This window comes from Chiloscyllium plagiosum, unplaced genomic scaffold (assembly GCF_037043375.1).
Source record: "Chiloscyllium plagiosum isolate Xiang-an unplaced genomic scaffold, Cpla_swu_hap1 HiC_scaffold_20, whole genome shotgun sequence".
Taxonomy (NCBI): Eukaryota; Metazoa; Chordata; class Chondrichthyes; order Orectolobiformes; family Hemiscylliidae; genus Chiloscyllium; species Chiloscyllium plagiosum.
Genome location: NW_028270158.1, coordinates 39,695,711 through 39,721,250, shown reverse-complemented (window position 1 = coordinate 39,721,250; position 25,540 = coordinate 39,695,711). Strand labels below are relative to the sequence as shown.

Genomic DNA, 25,540 nt, shown 5'->3' with positions numbered 1-25,540 from the left:
CATTTCTGTGTGTATGTGCCTCTTTCAGGCTGCATGTTCCTAAGTGCATAAGTCTGTACTCTGTGTGTCTGTACATGTGTGTTTCTATTTCTATGCTTGTGAATGTATTTTTTAATAAAGGTACTTTGCTTTAGGAAGCATAAATCAAATTGCACCTGATCTAGACTTTCAAAATGTACATAGAAAATATTGGCTGAGAACAAATTTGCCTTTGTGAACCTTAATTCTCCCATTAAATAGATTATTACAGTTTCTAGAAGAAACCTCATTTGATGCTTAGCACTTTCAGCCCTTTGCTGCACTTTTGTTAGTCTTCCAGTAGTTGTCAAAAAATATCTTAGAGAAGCTGAAAATTAGAAATACAGACAATGGAAGAGTAATATTGTCAGGTGTTTTACAATGAAACTATTAAGTGGCATATCATGGATTGCCTTTAAACATTGATAGTATAGATTTATTTTTCTGCACTCTTCTGTTGAATGTACGAACTTCTGGCTAGAATTAGATTTTACATGGATCTTTCACTCTTCAGAACATTGCTCAAATTACCATTTTTTGTGAATGAACCATCACTGAGAGCATCAGCAGTTATTTATCTGCAAATAACATTTGCTACCTTCTCTTGAATACATATCAAACTCTGCACTCCCCCTCAGATATACCCACACGCACATTCATAAATTCACATAATTGTGCACACACCACTATACATGCAAACTTACACACCTCCATGAGTACACACACCCAAGCACACACCAATGCATGTATGCATGTACATACATACACACACATGTGTACCCATATGTGCATACAGTTGTGTACACATATCTACACAAGCAGATCTATAAACATACATGCTTACACTTATGAACCCATCCATATACAGGAGAAGGTACCTGTCAAGATAGTGTCTAAGCTATAACACACCAGATCTGCTTCTGTGTTTAAAGTCTTCACTCAGTACATGGCTCCCCGGGAAGGTGGGAGCACAGAATCAGGTCTCCTGCTTTTGAAAAATGTCTTTTTGTCGAGAAAAAAATCTCTGGATACTCTGGATTAAGGGATGAGTTATACTTCTGTTTATCTCTTTACAGTGCTGTCACTTTTAAGTCATTGTTTATAAATGTTCTTTAAGTTGTGAAATTTAAGCATTTCTTTGAGGAAGGCAAGGAAAAGGGTTAATGTTTAAGGATGCTGCTCAGCATCAGCAGTTGAAGAAGAGAGAGAGAGTGAAGAGTTGAACCTACATTTCTAATGGCTTAGGAGAGAATGTGTTGGAGTGGCAGACAATGTGATGTATTTTCATTTTAATGCCGTAAGACTGTTGGAAGAAGAAAAAGGGTGTAGGCTGGCATATTTTCAGCACAGAAAGCATGAGAATGTGTATTTATGGGCTTTAAATTGTTCATTTGAAGCAGCAATGATTGTTTAGTTATACTGTTGCTAAAAGAACTGCAGAGGATAGTAGGCTGGTGTGATTCTGTTGAATTAGCCAGTGTACTTTTAGTACTATCACACTTCTTACTTGAAGTTGAGAGTTATTCACGATCTTAACTAGCTAAGGCTTTTTGGAGTTCTAGGCTGAAAAATTGATCTGTATGATGCAGATAGCTTTAGCACTATAAGTGCTTATCTGGTTAAAACAAAAGGCATTCATATCACTCCCGCCCACTTCAGATGTGGCCCATGCTGAGGACAATCTTACTAACAGATTTAGTGTGGATGTTATATCCATGCAAAATAAAAGTATGCATAGTGGCCATTGAGCCACATACCATCGAACAAAAGACATCAGAGCTGAATTAAGCCATTTGGCCCATCAAGTCTTCTGTGCTGTCGTTCGATTCTCCATTCTTCTATCTTCTTCCCGTAACTCCTTACCAATAAAAAAACTATCTATCTCTGTTGGAAATACACTTAATGACTTGGCCTCCACAGCTATCTGATATCAACAGATAACCACTCTCTGGGTGAAGCAGTTCCTCCTCATCTCAATTCTAAAAGGTCGTCCCTTCATTCTGAGGCACTGCCCTCAGGTCCTAGTCTACCCTATTAGTGGAACCATCTTCTCCATTTCCAGTCCATCTAGATCTCTCTATATTCTGTACATTTCAATCAGACCTATACTCCCATCCTTCTAAACTCCATCACATATAAAGCCAGCGTCCTCAAATGACAAGCCCTTCATCCCCAGGATCATTCTTCTAAACCTCCTCTAGACTCCCTCCAATGTCAGCACATGTTTCGTAGATACAGGGCCCAAAACTGCTCACAATATTCCAAATGGTCAGATCATGACTTGCTATTTTGACCTCACTGCTCAAGTTAATTCCCTACCTTAAGTATACATAGCTAGACATGCAATAAGCAGAGGGTTGCAATCACCTCCCACAACGGGTGGCATAGTGGCTCAGTGGTTAGCACAGTTGCCTCACAGTGCCAGGGACCTAGGTTCAATTCCCTGGGCGACTGTCTGTGTAGAGTTTGCACATTTTCCCTGTGTCTATGTGGGTTTCCTCCAGGTGCTCCGGCTTCCTCCCGCAGTCCAAAGATGTACAAGTTAGGTGAATTGACCATACTAAATTGCCTATGGTATTAGGTGCATTAGTCAGGGGTGAATGTAGGGGAATGGGTCTGGGTGGATTGCTCTTCAGAGGGTCGGTGTGGACTTGTTGGGCCAAAGGGCCTGTTTCCACACTGTAGGGGATCTAATCTAAAAACATCAGTGCTCTTTAAAGAGTCATCACTTCGCTTCCAGGATACTTGCTTATTACTTCTTGCTGATTCTTATTGAGGTTATGAAAGTGCTGGGTGTTACAGTTCATAATGTTTGGTGAAATTGCAGGGAATGTGGTGCTGGATGTTGACACAACATTGGTTGGTACTGCAGGAGCTCTGAGCGCACCACTTTATCCCAATTATGAAAGTTGTAGTTTCAGTGGTCTATGTGCTGAAGTACCAAAGGGAGATAGAACAGAGTTAGCAAAGAGGATAAAGAGAAGGAAAGGTTCTTAGTAGGAGGCCTCATCTACTTGGTATTTTGAGGGAGCCCTGCTGTCATAGAGTCATAGAGTTTTACACCATGGAAACAGACCCTTTGGTCTAACTTGTCCATACCAACCAGATATCCTAAATTAATCTAGTCCCATTTGCCAGCATTTGGCCCATATCCCTCTAAACCCTTCCTTTTCATGTATCCATCTAGATGCCTTTTAAATGTTGTAATTGTACCTGCCTCCACCACCTTCTCCACCACCTCCATACATGCACCTCCCTCTCCCTTTTATATCTTTCTCTTGTTACCTTAAACTAATACCCTCCAGTTTTGGACTCCTCTACCTTCCCATAAAGACCTTGCCTATTCACCCTATCCATGCTCTTCATGATTTTATAAACTTGGATAAGTTCACCCCTCAGCTTCCGACCCTGCAGGGAAAATATCCTCTGCCTATTCAGCCTCTCCCTATAGCTCAAACCGTCCATTCCTGGCAACATTCTTGTAAATCTTTTCTGAACCTCTTCAAGTGCTGTACATCTCTGTGATTCTATGACTCTGGGTCAAATCAAGTTTCACAACATCTTTCCTATATCATGGAGGCCAGAATTGAACACGATTCTAAAAGTGGCCTAACCAATGCGACAAGACATCCAACTCCTATACTCCACAGACCAATAAAGGCAAGAGTGTCAAACACTTTCTTCACTATCCTGTCGACCTGCAACTCTACTTATAAGGAACTATGAACCTGCACCCCAAGGTCTCTTTGTTCAGCAACACTCCCTGGAATCCTACCATTATGTATATATGTCCTGCCCTAAATTAAACTCCATCTGCCATTCCTTGGCCCAGCAGCCTGTCTGATCCAGGTCTCATTGAACTTTGAGATAACCTTCTTTTACTGTTCACTGCATTACCCATTTTGGTGTAATCTGCAAATTTACTAACCATTCCTCCTATATTCACATTCAAATCATCTGCCAGGAGTAGCTAGGATACATCAATGAAATGGTCAAAAAACTCTGCCACCTCTGGGAACCAAACATACACCCTCAAAGTTGGATGCTGCTAGATGGCTATGAAGGAGAACATAACACTGAATCTTTTTCTTGAATGCATTTTTTGAGGTAGAACAGGGAACATAGCAAACAACTTTCAGTTTGCTAACCATTACTGCATGCAGGAGGTGGCAGATGCTCTGTACACTTAGAAAGGGACCTCATTGCCTTCTAAAAAAAAGAAGCAGGAATGTGCAGATGAGTTAAAGTTTTCACTATTATACATGGTGCCATGGCCTACATAAAAGTGGCTTTGCAGGTTCTATATCTGAAAGATAGGATGTGTTGAAAGTGTTAGCCCTACCACAGACATAATGTGCAGTTTAAAAAAAACAGAAAATGCTGGAAATTCTCAGTTACAACTGCAATTATGGAGAGAGAAAAACAGAGTTAATGTGACTTTTCATCATCAGCTTGAAACATTAACTCTGGTTTTTCTCTCTCCACAGATACTGCCACCATTGCTCAGTATTTCTAGCATTATTCTTTTTCTTCCAGATTTCCAGTATTCACTGTACTTTGCTCTTGACGAGACGTACAATTATTTGGCAATGGAAGGGCACTGACAGAGTAGCAGTGGTGGCAGCATGCATGCTGTCGTTCTGAGAGAGAACAGAAGGTTCATGCTTCTTATGAAATGCCCCTCCCTTGGGACAACATCACAGTAATCCCTGCTCTATTTGTAGTATTCTTTTTTGCAGTGACCCACCGTGTACAAGTTCCATCTCTTTGCCTACCTTTAAAGTATGTGTGGTTCCAGATTCTGAGCTAGTGGTTGTGACAGTTCATTGAATCACAGTATACCTTCCAGTCTTCAGCTCCATACTTGGGCAGGAGGCAATTCTTAAGTTTCTTAAAGCATGGGTTGAATTTAATTCCTACAACATGGGACCCAGAGTGGGCGCTGTTGCCAAATGGAAAAATGTAAGGGATGTGCCTGGCAACTGCAGTCACACTGTGGCAAACTGGTTAACATTATGGCAGTGCAGGTCCCATCCAGCCCCATCGCAGGGTTGAGCAGTAAAGTACTGAGTGTGGTGGTACCTAACAGAAGGGTAAGTGCTGACAGCATCTTTTTAAGGACTACCAGATCTGTATGCACACCTCAATGTGTGTGATTCACCTGAGCAACAGTGGTAAAGTCTCCCGTGGCAGTGCAGAAGATGCAACCCTTCTGGTCAAATTGGAAACCCTGAACCTGGCTGGCTACACTGGAAACTCCTGGACCCATCTGTCTTCTTTGGAAACTCTTGAACTTCTCAAACTGACCTGCTGATCCCAGGAGGTGACCAGGAAGCTTTTGCTAGCAAGGCAGGGGGAAGATCTTGGAATGCTGCCCAGTTTAGTGATGCCTCCCTCCAGATTCTCCTCAAGGCTATGTAAGAAAGGAAGAAATGCAGTTCCTTGGGAATAGCAAAAAAATTTTTAACCCCGAGCAAGGAATCTTGGATGGAGATAGCATCAGAGGTAAGCCGCTGAGGCATTCAACAATGCCCATAGTGTACTGTCACAGAAGACTCAATTACCTCCTCTATTCTGCCAGGGTGAATCCTACTTACTGCTTATTCATAGTTATTGCAGTTAACAATACAGCATTGCTTGCTATTTGGGGAGAGATTGACCAGACTGACCCTAGCATTGGAGTGTGCCAGCACAACTTTCCTGAAGATTCAATGATGCATCTGGGTGATTGGCATCTCTGTTGGAAAGCCAAATCGAGCAGATCAATTAACGGATGCTGGTGCAATGCACTGACCTGCCTACCATCAATTTGGCCATGGTTTCCTTGCGAAACTAGAAAGGTGAAAGGGGGCTGAAAAGCCTCAGAAACTCAGTTAAGATGGGCTGGGGAACATGAGAATTAAGAATTTTCAGGATTCTTGTGTTAAGGATTGATGATGTTATTTCAATAAATTACCATTGTTTTGAGATGTTAGTTGATAATGGAGTAAATCATCTTGGTCAAATGGAAGGTTTAGCTATGCATCCTCAGCTGTATGGCAATATGGAAAGAAGCAAAATCTCCTGATGTCCTCAAATATAACAGTGTGTGCACAAACGTTAAGTGCTCGGTGAAGATGAGTAGTAAGTGGGAGCAGATGTCATTCAGTTTTTATTTGGTAGGCCTTCCAAGGGCATCAGTTGAAGAAGAAGCAAGCATGAAGTCGGGTTTCCTGAATTCCCTTGTGCATCTATTATTTTTGTTTCCAGTATAGAAGCTTCATCATCATGCTTTTCTCCCTACTCCACATCGTCCTTGTCAGATGAGGAATGAGGCTTACCTAAGTGGTCACGATGTAAAGCATCCCACTTCTGCCATATGAAGTTGTGCAGAACATTGCAGAGAATAAGCAGGGAATCCATTGCTGAGGCACACTACAGTTATCCAATGGATTGATCTAGACTTTAGAATCTCATTTTTAGCAGGCAAATAGCTTAGGACATAATACAAGAACATAAGAACTAAAAGCAAAAATAGGCAATTCAGCCTCTTGAGAATGCTCCACTATTTAATACGATCTTGGCTGATCCCATTTCAGCCTCAACTCCATTTCCTGATCATTCCCCATAATCTTTTACTTATTACTAATTGAAATTCTACCTATCACCATCTTAAATTTTTTCACTGTCCTGGCATCCACCATAGATTCATGACTCTCTGAGAGAAGTAATTTTTTCTGAACTCTGTTATAAATCAGCTATTCCTTATCCTAAAGCAGTGAGCTCTCGTTCTCAACATTTTCTTTAAGAAGAAATAGGCATGGCTATTAATTGTCAAAGCTAATATATAGAGCACTGGTTGTGTAGGTTGATTAGAAAATATTAAAAATAACACTAGGGTGCAGAAGTGTCTTGTGGTGTAGTGGTAGTGTCCCTACCTCTGCAACAGGAGGCCCAAATTCAAGTCCCACCTGCTGTAGAGATATACAGTAATATCTCTGAATAGGTTATTAAATAATCTGCATATATGCAGTGCAAAATGGTCTTGTGGTGCAGCAGTAGTATCCCTACCTCTGGGTCAGGAGTCCTAGGTTCCAACCCACTGTATCCAGAGGTGTGTCATTCCTGATGAAGGGCTGATGCCCGAAACATCAATTCTCCTAGTCCTCGCATGCTGCCTGACCTGCTGTGCTTTTCCAACAACACATTCTGGACTCTGATCTCCAGCATCTGCAGTCCTCACTTTCTCCTAGTGTATCGTAACATGTCTGTACAGGTAGATTAAAAACATGCATATATATGTATCGGTGCACCTGTGTAACACTCAGGCAGGAAGGAGCTGTAGGACTGAATAGACAATAAGCTTTATCTATAAACAAAGATCTCTTGGTTTTCTATCTCATGAACTAGCTCGAATCCAGATTGACAAGGGTTACCGCCTCAAAGATGTGGCTGGTGATGCTGGTGATACTGTAATTGTGGAACATGATGACACCTACCATGTCTGATCCCAAACCATGATATTGTAATTTAGAACAAATGTGGTGAATGCTGGAACATTGGGTAAATTTAAGGAGGAGATAGACAGTTTTTTAAAAATATATTAGTAATTGGTTAAAGTGCTATGGGAAGTGAGCAGGAAAGAAGAGTTGAGGCTGGAATGAGATCAGCAATGATAGTATTAAATAGCAGAACAGGCTTGAGGGGCTCAATCACCTATTCCTCATTCTTATGCTCTTAAGTTGTTAACCTGAAATAAAGACATTGTTAAGTTTGTTAATGTAATTAGCCAAACATTAACAACCATTACGTTCAAGAATCAATCCCAGAAGTTGATTACACTGCTGGAATAACTACAGCCTCTGGATGGAGGGGTGTATATATGCATTATGACTTTCTGGTAGGTACTTAGTTGTAGGATATGCTTTTGGTTGCAGCAGACTGGTTGGGAATTGATTGAGTGGAACCCCTTCCTTGTGATGAATACTTCTGGGAGCCTTAATAGGCATATACTTGAAATCTATTTTGCAGTAGGGAAATCCTGCAATGGCCTTAAACTTGTATCTGTCACCTTGACTATCAGTATCTGTGTGGTTGCACACAAATTCTCCAATGCTCTTGAATATATATTAGTGACTTTTTCTTAAGATAGATGAACTGCTAAGAGAGCCTACACATGTCCCAGTGGATCCCTGGAAGGAGCCAGATATGTAGAAATTCAAAGCAGTTGTCCACTTCAGGGCCTGGGTGTTGGATTTTCACAAAGCTCCAGGATCCATAGGTTGACCTTTAAATTGTGCACATCTCTTAACAGCTCCAGTCTTCATTGAAACTGGTGCACTGACACCTGAAGATAGCTCATGTGAATATACTAAGCCACAGTTGTCTTGCCTTGGCATAACTTCCTAATGCCAGTCTACTTAGCATCTTTGTCTGGCTCACCTAGCCTGGGATTGGTCTTCTTGTAGCACTGGCACTTGCTTTCACTCCATTTGTGCCACTCCTCCTCTTGTTCTCATGTTTCAGGCAAAATGGGTAGATCCACTGCATACCTACTAATATCCTCATTACTTGTGCATTGCCTTAGAAGAAGTACTCCAAAGCACCATTGGTCTTGCTAATCTTCCTCGATCTTGTAGCACTGCATGTTTGCTTGTTTGACTGAGAGGCAACGACCAGAATCTGCTCCTCAGCTAATCCACTGGCTCATGCCTCTCAACTAGATGACCCATTCCCACCTTACTGTGGCAATAGGCTCATTTGTGCCCACAATCCAAATCATATAAAAGACAACTTTGTTGTAGCATATTTCCGAAGGGGAATCTGAGACCTTCTATAGGCGTTGCCTATTTCATGTAGTCAGGGAGTAAACCGCCAATGATCCCAGTGTGCTGCCCAATGAATTCAGAACTTTGCATTGAATTTCATTCAGTCACATTTAAATGAGAGTTAATTACCTGCATGATAAGCGCAATTTGTTTTTCATGAGAGCAACACCACCTCGGAGGATTTCCATCGCAGGTAGAGTGAATCTGAACATTGAATCTGTACCCCAAACTTCCACCTTGCAGCCTACTTTCACAGGCCACGTTCAGTTTTGCCCTTAAATGCAGAAAGTAAGGGTTGGATAAGGAAAACAAGAGATACGTGATTATACCATCCATAGGTTAAATATCATAATAGATTGTGGGATGAGGATCAAGTGGGATTTGAGAAGCTGCATTGGGCAGGAATATATCATCAGCATTGATGATTTCCAGTGTATTACTTTCCCAATTCTGAGTGGGTGTTTGCTGCATTTGTTCTCTGCAGTGTGTCTGGAATGTGATTCAGTCGATGCAGTCATGCTTGCCTCCTGCCTCTTAGCTGTTATTTTGACCACTCTGGCCTGCAAAAAGGTGGAACGTTTGTCATTTGGTTGTTTTGCTAGCCACACTTGATCATTTAGCTACGTATGCAAGTTTAGAGATGTGTGCTCAGTTTCCAGCAATGCTGCCATGTTGAGGGTAAAATGAACCATATGGTTGGGAGAATGAGCTAGCAGTGATAGATGTACCTAATAAGAAACTGAATTGGGTGTGGCGAATGGAGCAAAACATGAGGTTATATATCAGTGATTTAGACTCAAATGTAGTGATCATGATCAAGAGCTTTGGAGATTATACAAACATTTTAAATGTGGTCGATGGTAAGGAAGAAAACTGGACACTGCAAGAAGAGATCAGTGCACTTTTCAGGTGGGCAAAAATATGGCAAATGGAATTCAATCTGTAAAAATATGAGCTAATGCATTTGGGGAAGGCAAACAATAATGCACAATAAATGGTCAAACACTGAAATGAATACAGCAATACAATGACCTTTTTGTGCACATCCACAGATCCCTGAGGTTAGCAGGACAGACAGCTATATAATTAAGAAACTTAATTTATCAATTGAGACAGAGCATAGAAGAGCCCAGAATTGTGTAGGAATTGTTGGGCCAAAGGGCCTGTTTTCATACTGTAGGGAATCCAATCTAGTCCCATTTGCCAGCACTTGATCCATATCCTTCTAAATCCTTCCTATTCAAATACTCATCCAGATGCCTTTTAAATGTTGTAATTGTGCCAGCCTCCACCACTTCTTCTGGCAGCTGATTCCAGACATGCACAACCCTCTGCCCCATAGGTCCCTTCTAAATTTTTCCACTCTCCCCCTAAACCTATGTCTGGACTCCCCCATCCCACGGAGACCTTGTCCATTTATCCTATCCATGCACCTAATGGTCACCCCTCAGCTTCGATGCTCCAGGGAAAACAGCCCTAGCCTATTCATCCTTTCCCTATAGCTCAAACTTTCCAACCCTGGCAGCATCCTTGTAAACGTTTTCAGAACCCTTTTAGATTTCAGAACATCCTTCTGATAGGAGATAGACCAAAATTATACACAATATTTCAAAAGTGGCTGAACCAATGTCCTGTAGAGCTTCAACATGTCCTCCCAATTCTGACCAATAAAGGAAAGCATACCAAACACCTTCTTCACTATCTTACCTACATGTGGCTCCACTTCAAGGAACTTTGAACTTTCAAGGAACTCCAAGATCTCTTTATTCAGCAACACTCCCAAGGACCTTACCATTAAGTGTATATGTACCGCCCTGATTTGCCTTTCCAAAATGCAGCACCTCACATTTATCTAAATTAAACTTCATCTGCCACTCAGCCCATTGGCCCATCAAGATCCCATTGTACTCTGATATAACCTTCTTCGCTGTCCACTACACCTCCAATTTTGATGTCATCTGCAAACTTACTAATTATACCTCTTATGTTCACATCCAAATCATTTATATAAGTGATGAAAAACAGTGGACCCAGCACCAATATTTGTGGCACACCACTGGTCACAGGCCTCTAGTCTGAAAAGCAACTTTCCATTGCCAACCTTTTCTTCTACCTTCAAGCCAGTTCTGTATCCAAATGGCTAGTTCTCCCTGTATTCCATGAAGTCTGACTTTGCTAACTAGTCTACCATGAGGAACCTTATCGAACACCTTACTGAAATCCATACAGATCACGTCATCAATCTTCTTTGTTACTTATTCAAAAAACTCAATCAAGTTCATGAGACATGATTTCCCACGCACAAAGCCATGTTGATTATCCCAAATCAGTCCTTGCCTTTCCAAATAATTGTAAATCCAGTCCCTCAGGATTCCCTCCATCAAGTTACCCACCACTGATGTCAGGCTCACCGGTCTATAGTTCCCTGGCTTTTCCTTACCACCTTTCTTAAATACTAGCACCCTGTTAGCCAACCTCTAGTCTTCTGGCACCTATGACTATTGATGATCCAAATATCTCAGCAAAGGTCCCAGCAATCACTTCCCTAACTTCCCACAGAGTTCTAGGGTACAACTGATCAGGTCCTGGGGATTTATCCACCTTTAGGTGTTTTAAGATATCCAGCACCACATACTGTAGACATTTTTCAAGATGACACCATCTATTTCCCCACATTCTATATCTTCCATGTTCTCTCCACAGTAAACAATGTTGCAAAATAGGATCTTCCCCCATCTCCTGCTGTTCCACACAAAGGCCACCTTGCTGATCTTTGAAGGGTCCTATTCTCTCCATAGTTACTCTTTTGTCCTTAATGTATTTACAAGATCCCTTTGGATTCTCCTTAACCCTATTTGCCAAAGCTATCTCATGTCTCCTGTCTGCCCTCCTGATTTCCCTCTCGAAGTTGGTACAATTACAACATTTAAAAAACATCTGGATGAGTATATGAATAGGAAGTGTTTGGAGGGATATGGACCAAGTGCTGGCAAATGGGACTAGATTAGGTTCAGATATCTAATAGGCATGGATGAGTTGGACCGAAAGATCTGTTTCCATGCTGTGCATCTGTGTGACCCTATGATACTAAATATACTCCTCCTGCCTTTATACTGTTGTAAGGATTCACTTGAGCTCTGCTGTGTATATTTGACCTATGCTTCCCTTATTTTTGACCTAAGCCTCAATTTCTCTAGTCATCCAGCCTTCCTTATATCTACCAGCCTTGCCTTTCACCCTAACAAGAACATACTGTCTCTATACTCCTGTTATCTCACTTTTGAAGACTTCCCATTTCCAGCCGTTCCTTTGCCTGCTCCCATTCAACTTTTTAAAGTTCTTGCATAATACTGTCAAAATTGGCCTTGCTCCAGTTTAGAACTTAAATTTTTAGATCCAGTCTATCCTTTCCCATAACAATTTTGAAACGAATAGAATTATAGAACATAGAACATAGAAGAATACAGCGCAGTACAGGCCCTTCGGCCCTCGAAGTTGCGCCGATCCAAGCCCACCTAACCTACACTAGCCCACTATCCTCCATATGCCTATCCAATGCCTGCTTAAATGCCCATAATGAGGGAGAGTCCACCACTGCTACTGGCAGGGCATTCCATGATTGCTGGCCCCAAAGTGCTCCCCCCACTGACACCTCAGTCACTTGCCCTGCCTTATTTCCCAAGAGTAGGTCAGTTTTTCCACCTTTTCTAGTTGGCACAATCACACACTGAATCAGAAAGCTTTGTTGCAGACACCTAACACATTCCTCTCCAATTAAACTCTTAACACATTGGCAGTTCCAGTCTACGTTTGGAAAGTTAAAATCATTTGATTGAATTAGAAATTTAATTGAGTTAGAAATCTATGAGGAACCTAAAAAGAGTGGATAGAAAGGTCTAATTTCTCTTCGCTGAGCTGTCAATAATAAGATTGAAAGATAAGATGTCAGTAGGAAGATTAGAGCTGAGTTGGGGAGAAGACTTCTCACCTACAGGTTGATAATTATCTCAGAGTCACTATCTGAAAAGGTGTGAGAGGCATTTTGATTTTAAAAAAGTACTGATGCACTTGAAGTATAGAATCACTGACCAAGACTGGAAATTGGGATTTGACTGAAATTTTATAGCTTTTGTGCTATTTGTTAGGAGGTGGCATACGAAAATAAATGCACTGATATTGAATATTCATGAGCCATGTTTAAATGTTTTTCATTCTGCATCCATGTCCCCTTTGCTATTCTGCTGGCTTTGATCCCTCTGGTTATCTGCTCCTAATGTGTCCTCCAGTAATTGTCTGGAGGCCTCCTAGCTTCTTGAGGGAACTGAATTTCTGTGTTGCTGTCCACTTTCTGTACCAAAGCTTCATCCTTAAAGCATTTTCAGCAGCTGCTGCAGGCAACCAAAATGCACTGTCTTTAAAAGCTGCAAACTATCTTTAAATAGTGAAGGATAGTTGTAAGTGCTTGATTAAGCTTGGATGCCCTGATCCAGTGCACTGTCATCCACAGGGTTCATTATAATTAGCAGTTAGCATGAAGTTTGCATACTTTCTGATCATTTTGAGTGGATGTGGGGCGAGTATGCATCACAATAATCAAGTCTGATTTCCGAGCTATCCAGTTTAGTTCCTCAAAGTTAGAATATCAACATTCTTATGTTAAATTATGTCTCTATGTCCATCTTATAATAATCTATCATCTTTGACATGTTTGATACAATTATGTTGAAGGGGGTTTTCAACAGGAATCTTCATATTGTTGCAAATCTCTAGTTCATATTTCATGTATTTTAGCTTATCATTTTTAGTTTTAGAAATTAAAGTTTAACAGTAGAAACTGGAATAAATACAACTGAAGCACCTTGAAGTCCAGTGCACTTAGAAGGTTGGGGTTATGTTGCTTTTCAAGATTAACAACTAGGGAGGTAAGGCATTAAAATGCTGGGATTTAGTGATTGCTCGTATACCTAAAACACGTGTCAGTTTAGGAGGTTACCATGTTTGTTTAGCAGAATAAGAACAGAAGACAGAGCTATATAAACAGCAGGTTACTTAGCAGGAGGATGATGTTTTCAAAGCTGCAGTAATGGCATCCAGAGGGAGTTAGAGGTGAATTAGCCCGAAAGGAATCCCTAAAGATCTGCTGAAGGAATTTGGAACAGGCTGCATTGTCATTGCGATGGATGGAGCTTAGTAAGGTTCTGTGGTGTCAATTTATCTGGATGTGTGTTTGCTGGGAGACATTGTTTTGATTTGATTACAGGCAGTTAAGGAAGAGAAAGCCTTTCAGTACAGATGAGAGTGGAGTACAAGAAGCTCATAAGCAATGTTTATAAGATTGGAGCTGGGAAAAGTAGAATGGAATTGATGAACCTAGCTGTTTGATAAAATTTGAAATTGTGACTGTAGGTAGGTACATGGGAACAGTCCCAGGAATTCTATGGAACTCTGTGGAGAAGAGATTGAACTACCAAAATGTTCACAGTCGTTGAGGCAGTCTGAGTCAGAGTGGCTTCTGATGGAGCTCCAAAGTCAGATTTTTGAAGTGAAGAACTAGAATCCCTTGCAAAAGGCACCAGGTTTGATGGGAATTTATATTGGACAGAATCTTCACAGACTGTGAATGGCATGGTAATTTGGGAGGAAGTTTGGGAAATCGCATGAGATCAATATTGGGGAACTTCCCCTCTCGAGAGCTAAAACTCTAATTTTCCATCCATATTGAGCAACAAATTGAGCCTCTCACTCGTGACTGGTGAGAGGCCTATTTGCTTGCATTAGGACACATTCGCATCCTATACTAATCATATAATCTAAAAGCAAAATACTGTAGATGCTGGAATCTGAAACAAACAAAAAATCTGGAGAAACTTAAAACATTTGGCATCATTTCATCGAAGAAAAGTCATATTAAACTCAAAAAATTTCCCTCTCCACAAATGCAGCCAGACTTGCTGAGTTTCTCTAACATTCACTGTGGTTTGTTTCATCATCTCACTTCATTGACGTACAGTTTCCCATTCTCCTTGCTTGATAGAATCATGATAATGATATGAAAGTCAGAGCAGTGACTTGGAGATTCAAGCTTGCTACTTGCTCCTCCAAACTTCCATCAGGACATTGCAGGACACTCCATTGGCAGTGACTGCATGTATCCACCATCTTGCAGGCTTCCAGGTTCCTGTTGGTGAAATTGTATATCATTTACACTCTGTCTAACATGTCTGGAGTACGTAATCATACCATTATGGGTTACCTTGGGCTTCCAGTACTTGATGGGCCTTAAAGGTGATATTGGTGCCAAGAATCCCAGGAGGTTACAATAACGCTGTGTGGTAGAATATGATGAGCAAGGTACTTCGCTGCCATGGTGCACAGGTCACAAGGCTAGTTTGAGAAAATAGGGCAAGAAACCTCACTCGGACTCACAGAGCGAAGTCATCCATGGAAGTTACCAGTGTTTTTTGTTAATCTTCAGGCCAGTGTCATTAATATCTGGATGTGATCTGCTTTGATCACGTCAGACATTTAAAGTGTGGGATGTTCAATCGCAGTTTGTTTGTTTACTTGTATTTACTTCATGTTAATTCTGAATGTCGGCATCTAAGTTATATATATTGTGTATATGCTTTAAGATAATTATCTTGCCTGTTTTATACATTCATTTAATCATTATTGCTTATGTTTGTTTTGTTCAAGTATGTATATAAAGATTTTATGGGTTGTTTCAATTCAAGTCTTGAGCCCTACCACTTAGTTTCTTACCCTTGGTTTGTACATGTATTGTATTCTTTGACATATCATGATGTACCAAGCCAGATCGTAGTATATTCTCAAACCTGCGATACTGACAGTATGGAGAATTGAAACAAGGAAATACTATATAGGAACTAATGTCCTTGAGTTCATAATCAGATAAAGGCACAGTTAATTTGTCATCACTATTAAACAGGATTTGGAGGTGCCGGTGTTGGATTGGGGTGTACAAAGTTAAAAATCGCACAACATCAGGTTATAATCCAACAGGTTTATTTGGAAGCACTAGCATTTGGAGTGCTGCTCCTTCATCAGATGGTTGGTCAACCACCTGATGAAGGAGCAGCATTCCGAAAGCTAGTGCTTCCAAATCAACCTGTTGGACTATAACCTGGTGTGGTGTGATTTTTAACTATTAAACAATGATATTAATTAACATGAGAGGCATAAGTTGTCCGAATAGGCTTCTCAGGATAAGTCACTTCCATCTAAATATGCTTTCTGTTTATGGCAATGTTATCAATATCAGGAATAAGTGCAATTAGATGCTGCTTAATTTATTTTTGTCCAAATTCAGAAAGTTGTATAATTATTAGAGTTTATACTATGAGAAGCTAGATCATTAGGATATTGTTTAGAAACATTGCTAATCTATTTGTTAAAAATACTGATTCTGCTATTGGGCGTGAGCCTCACGTTTAAAGGTTGGGTGGGTAGAACAACCTACAGATGTGAGTTCCCACCTGTATATAATTTGACCATCCTACCCACATCTATATGCGAGTTCATTATCAACTGGGATACACCAGCAATCCTTAACATAACATTGATCCAGTGTGTGTCTTGTGTTCTGTGTGACAAGGGTTTTTCTTTTGTTTTTTAGAGTTTGGGATCAGCAGACAAGAAAGATTCACTTCAGAAAAGGTAGGAAAATACAGAAGAAATAATACTGAGCAATCTCAACCGTTGGACAGACCTGAAAATCCAGAGCTTTTTATTTGTAATGGTTTCTATATTTCACAGGATCTGTATATTTTTATGGGTTGTAGTGCAATATGAAAGGTTTTGGTAACAGGTAACATGGTTCTGTAGATACATGCACAGTGCAGTACACCATACCCTCCCTTTGTGCTGCCTTCTCCATCCTCAGATCTACTGTCTCAGTTGAAGGGTTTGGATGGCTCTGAAAAGAGCCTTTGGGTTTGCTGGAAAAGAGTTGATTTGCTCAGCCATTGTATCCATAGGGAGTGTGGCCCTGGTGTTTCAGAGTGTATCCATGACAGTGACCATCTTGCGCTTGGCACGATGGCTCAGTGGATTGGCACTGCTACCTCACAGCACCAGGGACCCAGGTTTGATTCCACCCTTAGGCAACTGTCTGTGTAGAGTTTGCACATTTTCCCCTGTCTGTGTGGGTTTCCGCCAGGTGCTCCAGTTTCCTCTCACAGTACAAAGATGTGCAACTTAGGCAAATTAGCCATGCTAAATTTCCCGTAGTGTTCAGGAATGTGCAAGCTAGGTGGGATAACTATGGGAAATATAGGGGGTTGGGTCTGGGTGGGATGCTGTTCAATGTGGACCCATTGGGCCAAAAGGTCTGTTTCCAAACTGTAGGGATTCTATGATTTCTATGTAATGTGCTGTGGCACTGGATATTCCTGTGAATAGGGGTGATCACTAATTCTCATTTGGAAATAGACAATGCCCACCTCTGATCATGAAAACTGGACAGAAAATGTGTAACTTACAATTGTTTGTAAAACTAAACTATTGTCTATTTATATGACAATTCTTTACAAGTGAAACTGACTTTGCATGTATTGGTTTCTTAATTGCCTTGTGCTGCATAGCTTTAGGTTGGGAATAGTGTCCTACCATTAGGGATTTGGGTTGACAAGAAGGATAGGAGAATAAATTTATTTGGCACAGGGTTTATGCACTTTTTGACCCTCAACCTATCTAAGAAGATGCTAGATTACTGGTTGATACTTGCTTGTTCATCAGATGGTCCTAGGTTGAGACAGAAATGATGGGTATAATTCAAAGATAAAATGAATGTATATTTACAAAGAACATACAGAAGAATAGGGCAGAGGGTCAGGTAAAGTGGTTCAGATGAAGAACTTGTAACAACATTGACATGATAGTCAGAATTACCTGAGGGTGAATATGCTAAGTTTCAAAACCATTGTTTCCTTAAGACACAATGTTAACCTCCCTATCCACTAAGTTGTGAATCAAAGTTACTGTAAGACTGTATTCCTTGATGCTGAGATCTTTTTTAAATGCGTGTCTGTCCTTGTTGTGAATTGATGAAGGTCACCCTGGAATATTTGTTATTACTAGGATCATCTTTCACAATAGCATAAAATGTATGAGGGCTATGGAAAATGACCATAGTTGAATAAAATGATTTTTTGATTATTGTTATATCCAGATTTATGTTGGGCAGCTAGCTTAAATTTAAGACAACCCAGAATCTTTAGATTTCTCACTTATGCTGCATTTAGTTTGAACAAAAACAATATTTTTGCCACAGATAAACAGTCATAAAACTTAATATACATTCATATGAATGCACAGATGTAAGTATTAAAATGAAATTTTACAGACAGTTGCATACACAGGGCTAGAAATAGCTTTTCATTGAAGTACATGTTATATGTTAATGCTGCTGTTCTTCACATGAGGTAATGCTTAAACCCTGTTGATTTAGAGAGTCAGGTAAACACTGAGATTCTGTGGAAGAAAACCAAGGAGTTCTTCCAGTATATTTGCCAGCATACCTGTAAGCCAGAGCAACAAAAATAAACTGACTCGTTATTATCTCATTCAGAATGTTGTTGTGACAAAATAATTTGCAATTTTGTAAATGCAACAATTGCAATGGCATTGTATAATAAAACTGAGAGATGAATCTTATTTTTCTTCAGCTAAGTGCATGTTGGATTGACATTTTTGGAGTGTTTTTCATTCTGAGGCCGAGCAAGATACTTACCATATCTGACTAAACTTGCCTCATTACCTACACTACCCCTTAGGTGACCCTCATGTTCAGTTCCATCCCCATTTTACCATGCAATGTTTCTGGTACAACTCACCACTCAGCAGATACCCACTGAAAATCAGCATTCCTTGCATCTGCTCCATCTTTAAAAGGCCGCTATGCACCTGGACAAGCATTGACAGTTTGGCATTGCTCTTCACTACCAACTTAATGGCACAGCAGCCAGAAAACCATGCTGCTCATGCCACATGGCTGGCACACCCCCTCCCAGAGCACCCTTGCATGATGCACAAGAATTGGTTGTCTTTGGCCTCTTTTTAAGTAATTGATGCTAACTTCAGCATTATTGAAGTTCAATTGCAAGAACTATGAAATGGTGCAAATCAGCTTTGACGAGCATTGGGCACTAAACACATTTACTCTACATGCATTGCAAATAGGCAATGAAATGATTGCACATTAAATGTAGCTACAGTTGGTTCTGCTATAACGTGTGTTTCTTCAACACAAATTGACTTTAACACAATTGAAGAATTTTGACTATTATTTGTAGAACGCGCATTTTTCTTACCTGTATTGGCTATAATGCAATTCTGGCCCCATTAGTTTAAATAGCGCAGCTGCTTCGCGATTTTCTTATAATGCGACATCGCACAAAAACGGAACCATCGTGCTACATCAGAGTCAACTGTACATTTTTCCATTGCCTGCTTCATGTATTTGCCCTAGTATCCAGCAGCTGTTGCCCATCAAACTGACATTGAGTCCACCCACCCTGAATGTAGTCCCAGCCATTTTCCAGATGCTTTTTGTTTCTAGAGAACAGCAAGTGATACCAAAAAACACAATGTGCAATGGAAACCATCAGCACTGTACTCCTCTTGGCATTACCTCAACAACCCATTTCCTATGTGGAGACCCAAATCATTGAATTTTGCATCAAGTGACCTCCCTGCCCCCTGAATGCTAATATTGCACCTTATTGATGCCTATTCTGGTCCTCAACTCCACCTTGTAAAGGCCAATGTGATGGTCACTGTAAGTGGTCCGTTCTGTTGCCAGACATAACCTCCGATGCTGTTCTGCCTAGCTCCCCATACATCTTTATTCCCTCATGTTACCATTCATATCCACACCTCGACAAAAGCCTCTATATTCTCTTAGCAGCCTTGACTCCTGACACCCTGATCCCTTTTGGAAGAGATTCCATGACTGTCCCTACAAAACCTCACCACCAACTGAACCCCCCCCCCCCCCCCCCCCAATGATCAGAGAAAGAACCCCCCCTCCTCCCAGGACTGTATACACCCTAGACCTCTGACTAACTTTAATGAGCAGCCCCTTGACTGCTATGTTTGCAGTTCCCAAACTAACAATATTCAAATCCCTTCACTGCAAGTGTTAGCCCACCAAGACTGTAGTCAGACAGATCCACTAACCTTGAACAGCTGAAACGAATGACTGACCATGGTCAAACCCCTGGATTGTGTGCATACTGTGCCCATGACTGAAGGAGTTCCTGATACTCCTGACAGATGATGCTCCTCCACTTGCCTGTCATGATGACTAGCCCCCATCCAGTTTCCAATAGGGCATTAGGGTGTGTTTGCTACACAGGCAGCTGGCATGTGCTGTAGCTGTTAGATTAACATTGCAGTGTTCTGTTCATAAAGACCACACCCTGGACAGATTCCTAATGGCAGGCATGTCAAGTAGTCTGTCTGTGCATCTGTGAACCGGAACATTCCAATATGGCAATGCTGAAAGCTTTTGGTTCTGGCTGAAGTGTCTTTGCACCAACAGGCATAGCAAGGCAAATTATGACAATATGCAGGTAGACATTCAGTGAGCAAGCGCTAAGGAAGCAGGTGGGCAGCCCTCAGATGCAGTCTGGTAAAATCCATTAGCTGGTGCATGATCCTGTGCACAATGTATCCTTGTAGCGACCTTTCAATAACAGATGCAAGCCTTTGCTTCCTAAGCAGGCTGCAAATGGACAGAGGCTATGCCATGATATTGTAAGGGGTCACAGATGCCAGTACTAATATCCATGGACCAGGGGTGTGTATGGCTGATAGCAATGGGTCATGCCCTGCTTTTGGCACTGAGCAACACGGAGACTCTTCACAGGCAATGGTGATCTGAAATTGCCGCATGCCCTCTCTGACTTCCATGTTGATAATTCTCAACATGTAGTTTATTCGGTGTTCTTGTTTAGATAAGCTGAATATTAATGAGGTGAATTGTGACACTAATTACATTTAACAAACTCCAGTCCCCTTTGATTAGCAACTCCCACTCTCTAGTGTAAAACTCGGCATGCTGCTTGGCAAATGCATAAAAGATGTAGTGAGTTACTTGTGACATGAGATAGACCTTGTCGGATTCTTGCCCATTTCTGCCACAAATCTTACCATAGCTTACATTACACAGGCCCCTATAAGATCCTATTGAAATAAATTAGATCTTGAGAGGTCTTCACAGCTTGGATTTGGAGAGTGTATTTCCCCTTATATAAGAATCAAGAATTAGGGGTCACTGTTTAAAAATATGTGGCCATCCATTTAAAACAGATGAGGCAATTTTTTTCTCACAGAATTGAGAGTCTGTAGATTGCTCTCCAGGAAAAGGAGGTGGAAACAGAACCCTTGAATATCTTTTAAGGCAAAGGTGGATAGATTCTTGTTAACCCAAGGGTTGAAAGGTTATCAGCACTAGTGGGAATCTGGATTTGCAATTATAATCAGAACAGCCTGCTACTATTCATATGATGCAAGTTTGTATATGCCTTAGTATTGATTGTAATTCTTTTTCTGCTGGGTTCAGCTTCTCTCCTTATTAGGTACTTCTGTGTCTTCTGCCCTATCCGAGAATGTGAAAAAGTGAACTATTTAATTATGTATTTGTCATTTTGCCTGATCTTGAACACAAACCAACTCAATTCCAGACAAAGCAACCAGTGTAATTGACAACCTATTCATCACTATCAACATTCACTCTCTTCATCACCAATGCACAGCGGTAGCAACTTGTACTGTATAAGCAATACACTACAGCAATTCATGAAGATTCCTTTGAGAACACCTTCCAAATCTGACGATCTTTACCACCTTGATAGACAATGGCATCAGATACTTGGCAACACCACCATCTGCAAATTCACCTCCAAGCCACACTTCTTCCTGACTTGGAATATATCTCCGCTCTTTCCCTGTTGCTTGATCAAAATCCTAGAACTTTCTTCCTGAGAGCACTGTGGATATTACTACTGCCCAAGGACTGCAGAAATTCAATAAAAAGTCTCACTGGTGTCTCACAGGCAATTAGTGTTGTGCAGTAAATGCTGACTTAGCCAACAATGCCACACCTTATGAATAAATCACAAAAATCATATTTTATTTGTCCTCTTCATCACTTTCATCAATATCAAGCCTAAATTTAAAATAAATTCTCACAATGTACCACAGAACTGTCTATCCTCTCAGCCATTCAATGAAAGTTGAAAGTGATTAAGAAGGTAGAATTTTTTTAGAATGGTGGGATGCTCCAAGTAAACACCTCAATCTCAGACTCTGGCACATATTCACATCTACAGGATTAATGTATATTTGGTGTATCCTGTTATGGTGGTATGAACTATTTAGACACAATAGCAAGCTGACTAAGCTGTTAGGAGCCTGGATAAGTAGGGGTCTGTGATTGTTGATTGTGGCGTCTTTGGAGAGGACTGAGTTGAAAGGTCAAAGATCGCAGGTTTGAATCCTGATCGGACTCTGTTAGCTGATACACCCATCCAAAAAAAGCTCAAGTTTCTCTTTTGTATTTGGTACCTGCTGCGCAGAACAACACATAATTAGTTCTACATCAAGAACAGACAGATCACTGTTTCACTAATGGAATGCATTCAAATCACTTGGACTCTAATTATATTTCTCCTGGCTGTAAGGTAGAATGAAAACCTGCAGCTTCCAAACTTCTTGACGCCTAAAAAACTTTGTGCCTGACTATTCAACTTTCCACTGCATAGAATATAAGCACATTTATCTTTCTCTCTTACTAATTTGATTCAAGAAAATAGGATAAATGAGGATGTCTAGATTTGACACTCCTTACAGAATAATTATAATCAAAGAGCTTGGAGATTCTCCTTTTTTAAAAAGACAGTTAATAAGAAGGAGACAGCTCTCCTTCATTTTCCCTGTTGAATTATTGGAGCTACATCATTATAATCCTGTGTTTTGTAGATTTCTCCCTGATTGTGTGTTGCATAACACTCACAATATGCTTTGAATTGATATGAGCAAGCCTAGCATTTGATTAAATGCCAGGGGCAGCATGGTTCTTCAGTGGTTAGCACTGCTGCCTCACAGCACCAGGCTCAGGCGCCTGTCTGTGTGGAGTTTGCACATTCTCCCCACATCTGCGTGGGTTTCCTCCGGGTGCTCTGGTTTTCTCCCACAATCCAAAGATGTGCATGTTAGGTGAATTGGCCATGCTAAATTGCCCATAGTGTTCAGGGATGTGTACATTAGGTGCATTAGTCAGGGGTAAAGGCAGGATAATAGGGGAGGGGATTGCATCTTCAGAGGGTCTGGTGTGGACTTGTTGGGCCAAAATTATTTTTGGTTTTGTGCAGTGTTTTCCAAGCAATCATTAGAATCCTGTGAGACCTTTTTTTAATTTTGTCAGGAATAATTGAAAAATCAAATAGTGTATTTTTTCAGTGAAGACAATTCTGCAGCCATGAATAGAGCTGGGTGTCATACAGCTAAGTGTTGATTCATGTGTTAGGTATTTTAGCTGATAATAGCATTTGTCTTATTGCCCCAACTCTCCTTTTAGGATATCTATAAAATGAATAGGCTTGGAAAAATTTAAGATGGAACATTATTGAGCTGCTCCAATAGTAACCCAGCTTAAAGGTTTTAACCAAATATGCTTTTTTAAAGAACACAGATAACTTTTGAGACAAATTTGTGGAGTAAACTTTAAGATATGGAGGGGGAAGATAAAAATCCTTAGATGCCAAAACAACATATATCTATATTTATATAGCATCTTTAATATAATAAAATGTCAAGGTGCTTATGGCATTATAAAATAAAACACTGGGCATAAAATAAGTTATTGAGTACAATTTGCCCTTCCAGAGAATTGGTGGGATTATGATGGGAATGGCAGGCCAGCTCGCAGTGGGGAGATACTGGACCATTTCCTGCCAACTCAGAAATTAATTAATTAATTTGTTGATATTCCCAACCAGGTGCCAGGTAAAGCCTTTAAATGGTTTACTATCAACAACACTTCTCTCCCCTGCCATTATTAAATCTGTGGAGGTGTGAACACTGGTAGCCCTCCTGATTAATAAAACAGTGTGGTCTACCTGTCGGGTTTGAGAGATCTTGATTTGCCCCACTTCTGACAATGAGGTGAGAAGTGGGAGGATACCTCCTGAAATCCACACATTTGCCCATGTATCTAACACCACTATCCCTGTAACCTTGACTGTGTAATCCTCCTCCTTCTCAAAGCTAAGCTCCAGGACTTTGATGTTGCTGTATCACCAACAGCTTGAGCTTCTACGCCAACTCTGCTAGTTACAATGGATGGGAAAAAGTGAGGACTGCAGATGCTGGAAACCGGAATTTAGATCAGAGTGGTGCTGGAAAAGCACAGCAGGTCAGGCAGCATCCGAGGAGCAGATTCCTGCTCCATGGCTACAATGGCTGCCAGCCTTTGCAGGTAGGGCAGGTTATTGCTGTCCTAGGAAATGATGTGTCACATGCCTGAACAGGTAACCACCTGGGCACCTGATAGGTATTTGATCTAGCGTGCTTCCTCATTGGTGGTGGGATGCCCTGTATTGTGGCACCCACCCCAAAGCTTTGAATAAGAATCCAAAATTCCTGGTCGTTAGGTCAGTTGACCAAATATTTAGAAAAGACAGTTTTAAAGAGTTTTCAAAGGGAGAAGCAATAGAGAAAGCCTTCCACTATTCAGCAAGATCACAGACTTGTTTCCACCTCAACTCTACTTTCTCATCTGCTCCTTATATCCATTGGTTCACTGTGAGAGCATGGAATGTGAATGTCGCTGACTGGGCCAGCATTTATTACTCTTCCCTAACTACCATTGATGAGAAGTCCATGAAGGTTAAGCAAAATGCTACTAGTAAGATAGTTCCAGGATTTTGACCCAGCAACAGTGAAAGAATAACAACATAGTTCCAAATCAGGATAGTGTATATCGTAGAGGGGAACTTGCAGATGGTGATGTTCCCATGCACCTGCTACTTAGGCTGCTCTAGGTAGTAGAGGTCACAGGTTTAAAAGGCGTTGTCAAATGAGCCATGATGAGTTGCTACATTGCATTTTATAGATATTATAGACTTCTGCTGCTGTGTCTTTGATGGTGCAGGCAAGCCAACCAAGGAAGTTGCTTTTCCCTGTGTTATATTGGGTTTCTTAAAAGTTTTTGGAGTTGCACTCACCTCATCAATGAAGAGTATTCCATCACAATCATGATTAATGCCTTGTAGATGATGGATAGGCTATGAGGAGTTAAGAGATTTGTTACCTCAGAATTCCTAGAATTTGACCAGCTCTTGTAGACTTTGTATTTATGTGGCTGGTACATTTCAGTTTCTGGTTAATAGTAACTCACAGGATGTTGGTCATTTTGGGTTCAACAAAGGTATTGCCATTAAATATCAAGGGGATACGGTTAGATTGTCTCTTGATGGAGATGGCCATTGCCTGGCTTTTCTATGTTGAAAATGTTACTTGCCACTTACACGGCTTGAGCAACATGCAAGCTTGGGCTGATGTGGAAACAGACTACTTAAGTATCTGAGGAGTCATGAATAGTGTTGAGAGTTGTGCAATCATCAGAAAATACCCCCATCTCTGAACTTACAATGGAAAGAAAGTCATTAATGCAGCACCTAAAGATAGTT

The 25,540-nt window shown here is 40.8% G+C and overlaps 1 protein-coding gene across 10 annotated transcripts in view; it reads left to right on the top strand.

Moving 5' to 3' along the window:
- The window catches only part of LOC122560664 (ankyrin repeat and fibronectin type-III domain-containing protein 1-like), a 931,085-nt gene that overhangs the window by 654,891 nt on the left and 250,654 nt on the right, over nucleotides 1–25,540 (top strand). For all 10 annotated transcript variants that reach the window (XR_015760575.1, XM_087997831.1, XM_087997829.1 and 7 more), the window contains one exon: nucleotides 16,462–16,502. Coding sequence is in view for 8 of the 10 variants with exons in the window: in XM_087997831.1 (XP_087853957.1) it covers nucleotides 16,462–16,502 (41 nt within the window). In the remaining 2 variants the exon portion in view is untranslated. The remainder of the gene's footprint in view (nucleotides 1–16,461; nucleotides 16,503–25,540) is intronic.